The 12,389-nt window shown below is 40.3% G+C and overlaps 1 protein-coding gene across 1 annotated transcript in view; it reads right to left on the bottom strand.

Moving 5' to 3' along the window:
• Positions 1-232: 232 nt before the first annotated feature.
• RANBP9 (RAN binding protein 9) overlaps positions 233-12,389 on the bottom strand; it is a 34,145-nt gene continuing 21,988 nt past the window's right edge. Inside the window, exons 9-14 of the mRNA XM_075585668.1 lie at positions 9,743-9,834; positions 6,325-6,472; positions 3,916-4,037; positions 3,136-3,287; positions 2,329-2,440; positions 233-1,743 (exon numbers count right to left, since the gene is read on the bottom strand). Coding sequence (XP_075441783.1) covers positions 1,613-1,743; positions 2,329-2,440; positions 3,136-3,287; positions 3,916-4,037; positions 6,325-6,472; positions 9,743-9,834 — 757 coding nt within the window. The 3' untranslated portion in view covers positions 233-1,612. The remainder of the gene's footprint in view (positions 1,744-2,328; positions 2,441-3,135; positions 3,288-3,915; positions 4,038-6,324; positions 6,473-9,742; positions 9,835-12,389) is intronic.

The raw sequence follows: 12,389 nt of genomic DNA, 5'->3' as shown, positions 1-12,389 counted from the left end.
AACCCTTCCCAATTCAGAGGGCCCCAAATCTGCAATAAATTATTAATAGGGTCTTGAAAATGTTTAAATATCTGCCAATACCAAAACCATGGTGGAGTCTAGGTTACAAACCACAGACATAAAAGGGTGAAATAAACTCAGCTTTTCCTTACTTAGGTTGTAGCCTTCCAAAACCTTGTACCCAAGTCCTACAATTGTATCTGCAGTTTATTTTAAAGGTCAGTCATATACAGTACTTGAAATGAATAACAATTCTGAGTCATGCAGCCGAGAGGCTTTTACTTCTGCTTAGATAGTACATGCCCTCTTGCTTGCTTCAACATCAGCGGAAACAAAAAATACAAACTGTATTATACCGCTTCACTACATTTAGATTAAAAGTGTGTATGGTTTCGTGAAGAAACAAAGACGCTACTCTTTGGTATATGCAGAATTAATTATTTAATGGCTGATTAAATTAAGTACAGTTACATTTGTATTGCAACACTTATTTTAGCACATAAAAAATTAAAGTATACAAAGATTAAATTAAGTCACTTGTAAATAGACTAAATATTTGGTTCTTTTCTATAAATAAAAGTAATAAACACACAACGGTCTCTGTTCAATCTACTGTGAAGCCGTTTTTCCTATTGTTATATATAGGAGAAGACGTTGTCACAGCATATTAAAGAGGGTCTGATGTGCGACATGTAATACTGTTATCACACAACAGTTAAAAACCATAAACACAGCCTGTAGTGAGCAGGGAACAAAACCGCTGAAGCTGATCATATGAATAACAAACTACCAGGTTGGGTTCTAACAAAAAAAAAAATACTCAACACCGCAGCATTTGAAGATTTACAGCACAGGTGGGATATCCCAGTGTTACCATTAGACATCCTCCCTGTTCATGGTGAACTCTGCAATGTGATTACATGATGTAACAATGCTTGATGTCTACATGCGTCTACAATTGCAGTATTGCCAACCTGGATCCATGTCACCATGGGATTTTGACCCAGAGTGTGGTTTTAAACTGTAATCACAGTGCGTGCTCTGTTCACAATAGTTTTGTAATGCCACAGTATGGCCAACAGAGAGCTGGAGATCAGGGGCTGGACCAGGATACCTTGAGAAGAGGACGTTAGGTTGTCAATAATGCACCTGCTGGATTCCTCCTCCTCCTCTACAGCAAAGAACAAAACTAATTGGACAGGCTTCCAAGATAGCGCAAGTTGCTCATACAATAGTAATTCCCTGGCTCTCTTTTATAACAAGTTTTGAACGTTTTCCTTTGCCTCTTTTTTGTTTTCCTGTAATAAACATACAATATATGATGATAAACCTTTCCTCACACACTGGGAGAGGCTCGCCATTAAGAGTTTTTACAGTCAAATCAAAAGTTATTGCTGTTATGTCAAACTAAAATTGCATAACAAATATTCCTCTTAACCAAAAAGGAAACAAAATTAGAAAGCGTTTTACAAATAAGAATAAAGACCTGCCTGCTACAAAGGTAAAATATAAAACAAAACAAAAATCCAAATAAGTAGAGCTGGTCTAAGTGTGCTACAGTATGTCCATACTGAATAAGTCCTGTCAAATGCTGAAATCTTTACATGTACAGCTAGTGCAAATAATTGCCCACCCGGGCAAATGCACAGGAACCAATGCCTGCCTGGGCCATCAGCTCTAGGCACTGAGAGGCCTGCTCCAATGCCAGTGAGAGGGGCGGCTGCTTTGGCAGGTTGTGTATATCTACGGAATGAAACAAAAACAAAAGGTATGTTAGTTATAAAAGTAAAACACAAGATTTAGACGAGCGAAAAAACAACATGCTTAAGTTGGAAAAATGTGCGAGTTGCTTGTGTGAGGGCTGCAACGTGACTTTTTAGAGCTATTGCCATGAAACGCAAAGCTGACATATTTAAGATGCTGAATGTGGTGCTGCTTGATGACTGCAGTTCCACAAACACTACATCCTGACACTAGATTCTGTGTCTTCATAGCAGTGTGTGAGCTTGTGTGAAAGAGGGAGTGATGCCTAATCTGAGTTACATATTAGCAACAGGATTTATCACTGTTAAATGTTCAAGCAACAGATCATAGAATAATTGCAAAATTAAGACTGTTTGGACATTTTCCGTTTACAAGATTTGTTATTAATGTATTCGTTTGAACCATTTCTTGTGAAAGTCTTTGTTTACCTTTGAAATGGACAAAGCGTAATGCAGTACGTGATATATAAGTTGACACATTTTTATTTTCAACGGACGTGTGAGGTTTACACATTTTAATTTGTGTTGCATATAAAGGGAGAAGAAATGATAGCCAGAGCCTTACCTAGTATTGCACTGTTAAGAGAGGAGCACACTTGCTCTCTCTGTATTGGATCGAGCTGGTATCCAACTGGACTGTTCCAGGGATCAGAATATGCTAGTAAACTGAAGGCATCCTGTTAGTGAAAAAGAAAAATACACGGAGAAATAAGGGGGTAAAGCACATAATCATACATTAGTAGGGAAAAATAGGAAATACACGTTATTCACACCCTACCTTCTTCCATTTGTTTCTCAACTTCTCCTATGGCTTTATTTTCACGTGTGCTTAATTCCTTCCACTGCTGAATAACAGGGTCAGACCCTACAATCGGGCTCCTGTACCACTCACTCTGCAGCAACAATCTCAATGCTGCTAGACCTACAGGCCATATACCATTTGTAATTCATCACCCCCCATGTTGCTTCTAGCACTGTTGACCACTCCTTATCCTTCATTTTGTGTTTGGGTTTTTTGGAAGCCATGACAAAAGCATTCTCCTAGATTACGCCTCACATTTCTTATCTAATGTCTTGTTTGCTGACACCTCCCCCATTCTCTGGTGATCTGTCTCTTGGTCTACATGAGGTTGCTATTGTGTGACCTCTCCTCATCCTTTCTCACTTAATAACTGCCTTGGGGTCAATTATCATGTGTGTGCAGATCACATACAGTACATACCTACTCACCACATGAACCATCTAACTGCAGTTAGGCTCAGTTGCCTATAAATACTGCTCTAATATCACACGATATGTTGTTCTGAAGAAATGTCTTCTCTAACAATTTGTGCTAGGTAGTAAAAGGGAACAGCTTAAAAAGCTTTGGCACCTTGAGCATGCTTTTGTTGGTGGCATTTTTTCCACGTTCTCTTCTTAGCAGCTCGCTCATAGCCTGTAGCTCTCTCCCAAAACAGATCATTCTTTCAACGGCTGCTTGGCTGCCTCCACACAGCTGACGTCTGACTTGAGCAGAATCAACTTCTGCAACGGAAACGAACACTTTAGCAATACGACCAGACATCAATGTGACTCAATATACCTAATCTCACGTTTTGTTTATTTGCTACTATGTCCACACAATATGCTACACTGATATACGAAAACAAAACTTCTGGTGCTAGGTAGTACACAGAATCCTGGGCACAAGTTCCAGAGAACTTCTGGATGATATTACTACCTTATACACTGTGCCGTACATTGTTTCTTTGTATAATTCCCCTGGCCCTGTGTTTTCTGAAGTTAGCACCCATGCAACGCGTGACCACGTCAGAAGAAGGCCACCATTTATTACTTGTGCCTGGTCATTCTTTCCAATCACAGGTCTAGGAACTGCATTTATTGTATTCCCATCCAAAAGGTTAATAATAATAATAATAAGACACTATAAGAACATATGTAAACACGTTATACAAACAAAATTATTCTCTTGGATCCTAAAAGTAATGGAGTCATTGTGATCATCGGCAATGTTACGCAGAGATTTAGCACTTGGCTCCCTTTTCATGTGGAGCTGTTCCCACTTGCTGTTGGCTTTCTGTGTAACTGGTGTAAATGAAATGTAACCATTATCCTGGCTGTATTCTAAAATGTGAGAAGTATCACTGCAGACCCATTCCAGCGTCACATTCTTCCAGTCCGTGGTCATGCTTTGAGCTGCCATTGAGAAAGCCATTGGATGAGGTCTCTGCAATACCATTGGAATAATGATCTGCCTCCATATCTACATCATTGCTGTGAAAACAAAGCACAGCATGACATTATTACAAGGCTGCTCCCCTTCAAGACTCAATAACAAAAAGAAAATACAAAGAGATGTTTTAAGGGACAATTCCAAGCAAGCAATTTTTTTTCGCTATAAACAAATGATTAATTGAAATAGTTTATTTATTTAGACAATTTAATTGTAGCTTTAAGGGACCAACATTCGGGTTCTTCATAGATTAACCTCATAGGTTTGTCCTTCAACTGTACAGAAGAAGAAAGAGTCAATCACTTCAAAGTGAAGCTTTTACTTATTTGTGCGCTATGAAAAACGTACTTTTTTATTCTTCATTTTAACCAGTGCCTACTATGTTTGTTCTTATCAGATACTTCTTGTTTCCCACTTTTATATGTTTGGCCAAAGATGACAACAGAAGTACTTTACAAATAAAGTGTGGAGTGACAATTTACCTACAACACAGTCAAGTTCAGTCCTCAAAGGTTACCAAAAAGTCTGGATTTCCAGGGCAATATATATATATATATATATATATTGCTATCTTTGTAATAATTAAGGCTGGTCAAGTATATATTAATCGGAGAAAACCTAAAAACCTGGTCTGAAGTAGCCCTTCGAGGACTGTACTTGAGCACCACTGATCTAAACAGTCTTGCCCCCACAGCGTTAATACTCCAATGCTGCAACCACCGCGGTCGGCTGAAGCCACAGGTGGCCATAGCACAGAATGCCGTTAGTCTTGCTACACCTTTATAATTCTTTTCTACAGATCCTGTGCAGTTCGCTTCATACTGGAAAATGTGTAAACCTGCTACTTAATGCACCTATACACACAAAAGGGGCGCGCAAGAAGAGAAAAAACAAAGCCTTAATCAATGGCAAAATAATACTTTTTATGTCAAATGATAAAAATATAGTTCTTCCAAATTAAAAGAAAAAAGATCTGATGGATCCAATGGTCTGAGAACACACAGTAAAGCATAAAGCTCTATACTGTGAGGATTCCAGGGTCACGACGGCCGCAGCGTGACCTCCCCTCACCTCATGTTGCGCCCGCTGCTGCAGGGCGTCCCCCTCGCCGATCCCCGTAGTTGGGGGACTGCCTCCTCGTCCCCGGCAGGCGGCCGCTGTTCTGTAGGCGGCTGGGGCGATGGCGGCTGCGCCGGATCTAGTTAATTTATTCACTGCTCCTGCAGTGAGGCCCCGCCCCCAACACACACACAGCCTACAATCATGCCTAAAAATTGGCACAGAGAAGAAAAAACAAAACAAAAAACAGCTCCCCATTTTTTGTTTTCCTTTCCCCGTTTTTGATTGTTTTAGCATGCACTTTTTATGTTTATTTGTTCATTAGAATGTATGCTGATGTAGCATTATATTGTGCCAATATTTTAGGCTTTTTAGAGTAACGGGTTTGTTTACAGTTTTTAGGCAGCTAATTGGACGGCTAATTCATTATTCATGCGGTTGGATCCCGACTGGCTAATATGTGTTGGAGCCAGGGTACTTAAATGAGTACCATGGGATCCTAAGGCCAACCCCCTGATGAAGTGTCAAGGCGACACGAAACGCGTTGTGGTGAGGTCAGGGCAGCGACGGGACACACGTGACGACGGATACCCGGAAGCTGCCAGCAGAGTACAGCACGAGGACGCCTATTGAAAGTTAGGCTGGTAGCTATATTTCATCTCTGCAGCTGGACATTTTTTTCCTTTTCAACATCTAAGGACACTTTTAGGATGTGGGGTTTCTCAGTATAGAGCTTTATGCTTTATTGTGTGTACTCAGTTTTTTTAATTTTAATTTTTAATTTGGAAGCTATATGTTTTTATCATTTGACATATAAAGTATTATTTTGTCATTAATTTAGTCTTTGTTTGTTCTCTTCTTGCGCCCCTTTTGTGTGTATTTGTGCCTGGAAATGCCCCGCTGATCACGGGAGATTGGGAGCAGCAAGGAGAAAACCACAGACTTAGAAGAGAGAGGATTTTCAGGGACAGCGCACACCGACTTTCTTTGTTACTTAATATGCACCTATACTGTGATTCTTGCAAAAGGCTCTCTCCTAGTGTGTACTTAGTCTCTTCCAATGCAATTAGTAATCTAATTATTTTAGGCCTGTGCTTTGCAGCACCAGGGATTCTTTACCAGGAAAGCAGAATCACTCCCATGGAAAATGAGCTGCGTGATAAAGCTGCACTGTTGTGCTGCTGGAGAACACAAATTCAAGAAGTCAATATTGAATAACAACCTCAATGTCAGGAAGATGGCTTATGTTACACAGTGACGATGTCTCACCTGGTGTAGTTGTTCATTTGCTGGGACATGGTCATGTTTATACTGTTGAGTTCGGTTACATTAAGGCTGGCGGGTTGGTGTTTGCTGCGACAGTGGGTATGGTAAGCTTTGTTTGATATTACTCCATTACTGCAATTATTATCGGGACCTGAGAGAAACAAATGAAAACCTTAATATATTGCTTTTAAGTCTTGGTTAACAATTACTTAGCCTTAAAGTAAAATAAAGTTATTTTCTGAAAACTTCATAGACTCCCGGGTAAACCCTTTTACTGTCAAGAGAGGCACTATACTGGTTTGCCTATTTATTTAAGGTGAAACTACAATGATACCATGGTCTGATTAAATGTATATTATACAGTGACATCACAGGCCATGCCAGCAGTAAATGGGTTACGCGAGAGTCAGCTTGCAAGTAGAAATGCAGAAAAACTGAACAGAGGTGGCCAGTCACCATAGGGACAGATTATAACCACATCTGCCACAGTTGAGCTGCTTCCTTATAATCTTGATGGACAGAATGTGCAAAGTGACATTGTTCCAGTGACTTATAGCAGCAGTCCAAGCTGCTGTTTTTAAATTAAAACATTCCCCCCCCTTTTAATATGTGCATCAATACAATCCACACAATGATAAGTAATTAGCTAAGTTGCCAATCAATCCGTTCTCCTGTGATCGATCGGCAAAGATTTGGCTCAGGGGTTCATTAAATACCTGTTAGTGCAGCAGAAGGGGACCAAAGATGCAAAGTTCTCTGGGGAAGTTCATGTGACCAGGCAGTCACTAGAATTATAATTTTATAATTAGTGCACTGCTAGAGAGAGGGCAAGGCTCAAAAAGGGGTGTGTCAGAGCCTGTTTCAGAAGAGGACAGGGATCTGACTTTATAAATGGTTGCTACAGAAACAAAAAATGCTTCTTGCATTATAATACATTAAAAATGTAATTCAGAATTGTTTTTTTCTTTTTTAAAGGCTACAAGTATTTTCTCATAGTACAGAACTGATTTATTAAAACCAAACAAAAGAAAACACGTCGGATATTCCTTGGTCTGCACCTTTAACCAGAGTGTTGTGACAAACACGCAAGGCAAATGTGTCAATACCATTTTTACAGCAAGACAACATTGACATGAACACCCACAGGGTAATATAAATAAGGCAGTCTCCTGTGTGTCAAAAATAAGCTAAAAGTGTCACCATACAAAAAAAAGGTTTACAACTACAACCGTTAAAACATCACCGGGTCTTCTTTACGTCCCACAGTAATATTTAATGTGCTACACAAGACTAGCAAAAGCACAATATTACTCTGTTAATCTTTACCAAAATACATCAAATCTAGAAAACGTCTGGAAGGTCATCAACAATATATTCCAGCCTTCTAGCCACCAACGACCATCTAATATCAAAAAGGATGATATTACACTGACATTGCAAACGCATTCAATGAATACTTTGTGGGGCGAGCTACTTCCCTACTATCAAAGCTCAACCTTAATACAATCATAAAGTTCAACCTGGGAGAGACCCTATAGCTCCATCCCGCTCAACAGTGCACACAATTTTCAATTTGTCTCATTATCTGAAGAGGAGATTGCACAGGCGCTCCTAACATTAAAACTAAACAGCCAATGTAGACCTGACCTAGTGCAATCAAAGTTCCTGCAACTTAGTGTCCCCGTCGTTGCCATACCGCACGCCTCCCTAATTAACTGTAGTCTATCTTCTGGACAGATTCCACAAGCCTGGAAAACTGCCAGAGTTGTCCCAATGTACAAGAGTGGCAACAAAAACATTGTCTTCAACTACAGACCAATCTCTCTTCTCCCAATACTATCCAAAGTCATGGAAAAATGTGTCCACTCCCAATTAAGCGATTACCATGCTATGACAAATTTCCCTAGCCATCTCCAATCTGGCTTTCGCCCCAAACACTCCACAGTAATTACCGTCTTAAAAGTTTGCAATGAAATCCAGTGTGGAATGGAACTGGGACAATCACTGGTGCAATATTCCTAGATGTTGCAAAGGCTTTTGATACTGTTGACCATGGTATCTTGTTAAACCAGCTCCAGTGCTCTGGAATAGGGAAGCATGCTTTAAACTGGTTTCACTCCTACCTATCGGATAGATCCCAATGTGTGTCTCTTGGGCTCTAATTTCAACCCCTTGGATGTCACCTCTGGGGTCCCGCAAGGCTCTGTTCTGGGGTCCCAACTCTTTTCAGTCTTCATTAATAATCCATCTACAGCTTGTAATGGAGCTTCTATGCACATGTATGCGAATGACACAATCATATATGCACCAGCCTTAGCCTCTCTTAACTTGGACATATAATTCAATCTGATTTTTCATGTCTTGAATACGGGATCTCCCTAAACAATCACAGCGCACGACTGTGTCTTACGGACGTGACCAAAAACGTGCCCGAAATCGCACTGGCACAGTGCACATTTTGCGCGAGCGACGGAAGCACGTGCCACCGCCGGCACTATAATCGTGGCCAAACACCGTTCTAGCCCCTGTCACTAGTTTTAAGTATCTGGGAATTTCGCTTGACTCTCACTTAACATTTGGGCAGCACATTGATACTCTGACAAACCTATGCTAAACTAGGTGTACTTTATAGGAAAAAATCCTTCCTAAGCAGCAGGTCAGAAAGCGCATTGCACAGCAGATGCTAATGGCAATTATAAACTATATGGTACAGCACCCCAAACTCACCTGAGCAAACTAGACACCCTATACAACTCAATATGCCACCTTGTCCTACAATGTAATTACAACACATATCACTTCAAAATGCTCCAAGAGCTTGATTGACTATTACTTGAGTCTGACGAAAGTACATTTTTCCTGCCTTGCCTTCAAATACTTTCTGGGCAAGCTACCCGCCTATCTGAAGAAACTCCTCACCTCTACCACATGCAGCACTTATCATCTGAAATCTGACTTCAAAAGTTCATGGTCCCAGGCTCAACAAAGTATCCAGCTGCTCCTCCTTCTCTTACCGTGCACCCCAAAACTGTAACAACCTACCCAAGACTCAAAACCATCTCCAGTCTAATTAATTTCAAGACTTCAGCTGTCTCTCATTTTAATCTTGCCTGTAACTGTTACATACGCCCATAATCATATTTTATCTCTAACGGTCCATGAAATGTTCGTATAACCTCTGTTAATTTAATGTAACCATGTATTATCACCATAACTCTGTGCCCAGGACATACTTGAAAACGAGAGGTAACTCTCAATGTATTACTTCCTGGTAAATAAATACTGCAACATGAAAACTCATTTTGAGGCCTCTGTTTTGTGCTCAATGCAAGGGAAGTTTGGGTTTCTGCCTTTGCCTGCACCAACACAGTGGATATATTGATCAAGGATGCATTGAGGCTTCTGTAGGGCTGAAGCCTACCTGGGTAACTGTCTTGAGACTTAGGACTGCGGCCTCCTAGACACCTTACTTCGCTGTCCGTACCGTTCACCATTTCTATGAACTGCCTTACTCTGAAAAATATTTAAGCAAAGGAAAATGTTAGGTAGCAGAATTAAGTGCTTAACCACCTCCAAAAGAAGAACTAGGACAATGGTTTTCATCATGTGTTCACTGGAACCCTGAAGTTCCAGGAGAAGTTAGCAGGGGCACCCGAAGAGAAGGTTGGTAATCATGGACATTTTACGCTTTCATTTATTTATTTTAATTTTTGCAATATTTTAGAATGTAATAATTTATATATTGAATTAAATGTAATATTCATATATTATGAATACATCCAACATGGAAAGCTACAATCTTACGTAAAAATATTATAAGCCCTGCCACCTCAGTAGCATTTTTACATGCAAAAGATAAGAGGGCTATGCTTCCTCTGAGTCACAATGTATTTGAAAAGGGTTTCACAGTTGAACTGCCATACAGGCATACCCCGGTTTAAGGACACTCACTTTAAGTACACTCGCGAGTAAGTACATCTTGCTCAATAGGCAAACGGCAGCTCGCGCATGCGCCTGTCAGCACGTCCTGAACAGCAATACCGGCACCCTACCTGTACCGAAGCCGTGTGCAAGTGGGGAGACTATAGAGCCTGTTACACATGGGTTATTTACATCAGTTATGCACGTATATGACGATTGCTGTACAGTACATGCATCGATAAGTGGGAAAAAGGTAGTGCTTCACTTTAAGTACATTCTCGCTTTACATACATGCTCCGGTCCCATTGAGTACGTTAATGCGGGGTATGCCTGTATAACATAGGAACTTCATAAGTATAACAGTATTATTCATGTCCATGAACTAGCTCCAAATGTGCAGGACACTTTTTGCAATTAACTTGTTTTAAATACAAAGAACTATAGCCCCACCCTCTTCCAACACTGCCCACAATTTTCAATTTCTCCCAGTATTCGAAGAGGAGATTACACAAGCGCTCCTCAAATTAAAACTATGCAGCCAATGTGGACCTGACTTACTGCAATCTAAGTTCCTAAGACTTGGTGCCCCAGCCATTGCCAAACCAATTGCATCCATAGTCAACTCTATCCTGTCTGGCAGTTTTCCAGGTCTTAGGGATATGGTCTGCAGAGTTGTCCTAATCTTCAAAAGTGGGGACAAAAACACTGTCTCAAACTACAGGCCAATCTCTCTTCTCCCAATACAGTACTATCCAAAGTCATGGAAAAATGTGTTCACTCCCAATTATGCGATTACTATACAAAGACAAATTTCCCTACACAATTCCAATCTGGCTTTTGCCCCAAACACTCCACGGTAACTACCCTGCTAAAAGTTTGCAATGAAATCCAGTGTGGAATGGAACTGGGACAACTCACTGGTGCAATATTCCTAGATTTTGCAAAGGCTTTTGATACTGTTGATCATGTTATCTTGTTAAACAAACTGCAGTACTCTGGAATAGGGAAGCATGCTTTAAACTGGTTTCATTCCTACCCATCAGGTAGATCACAGCATGTGTCTATCTCAGGCTCTAACTCCAACCCCCTGGATATCATCACCTGTGGTGTCCCGCAAGGCTCTGTTCTGGGGCCCCTACTCTTCTCAGTGTTCATTAATGATCTTCCCACAGCTTGTAAGGAAGCCTCAATACACATGTATGCAGATGACACAATCTTATATGCACACAGCCATAGCCTCTCTGACCTTCAACACATACTTAAAATCTGACTTTTTTAGACTTGAAAATTAGATTTCCCAAAACATTCAGTTTTTAAATACTGACAAGACTGTAACAAGGGTATTTGGGACCAAGGCAACATTTTTAAAGCTTACAATGACTGAGCTCCAGCCTAACTCCTGTTACTAGTTTTAAATACTTGGGCATATTGTTTGACTCCCATTTAACGGGATGCACATTGATACCCTGTCATCCAAAACCTATGCCAAACTAGGTGTACTTTACAAGAAGCTACTGCCATTTGGAAATCTCCATATCGCTTTATAATACTGTAAGGTGGTTTTTAGGGAAGAGAATTTGCTGGAAAATGTCTGAATACAGCTAAAAACTCATCATGGTTGAGATCTCTGGTCGTTTCCAAAATTGAGAAAATGGCAAACAACAAGATCTTGTTTCTCAATTAGGGCCGTCAGAAAGAAAATGCTTCTCAAGAGAGGAGTTTGGTTAAATATTACAAAAACAAAAGATTTAACAAGAGTACAGTAAAAATCTGAAAAACAAGTCTACTAAGCTTTCGGAATATATATATATATATATATATATATATATATATATATATATATATATAGACGTGTTACGTGACACAGGGCCGCCAACGTTTCGGTCCTCCCAACGGGACCGAAATGTTGGCGGCCCTGTGCCACGTAATACACTTTTTTTGATACCAACTCTGCAGTGTGCTGTCTTCTTTTGGCTATCAGGATCCCCTGGTTACCACACGTCTACATACCACTTATGGGACAAGCATCTGCCTCGTACACCAAAACGTGAGTGCAAATCTCCACACTTTGACTATATATATATATATATATGTACACACACACACACACACACACACAGGCGATAAAAAAAAGTTTGTGAACCCCT

Source organism: Ascaphus truei, chromosome 2 (genome assembly GCF_040206685.1).
Source record: "Ascaphus truei isolate aAscTru1 chromosome 2, aAscTru1.hap1, whole genome shotgun sequence".
Lineage (NCBI taxonomy): Eukaryota > Metazoa > Chordata > Amphibia > Anura > Ascaphidae > Ascaphus > Ascaphus truei.
This window is presented reverse-complemented; position numbering and strand designations above follow the sequence as displayed.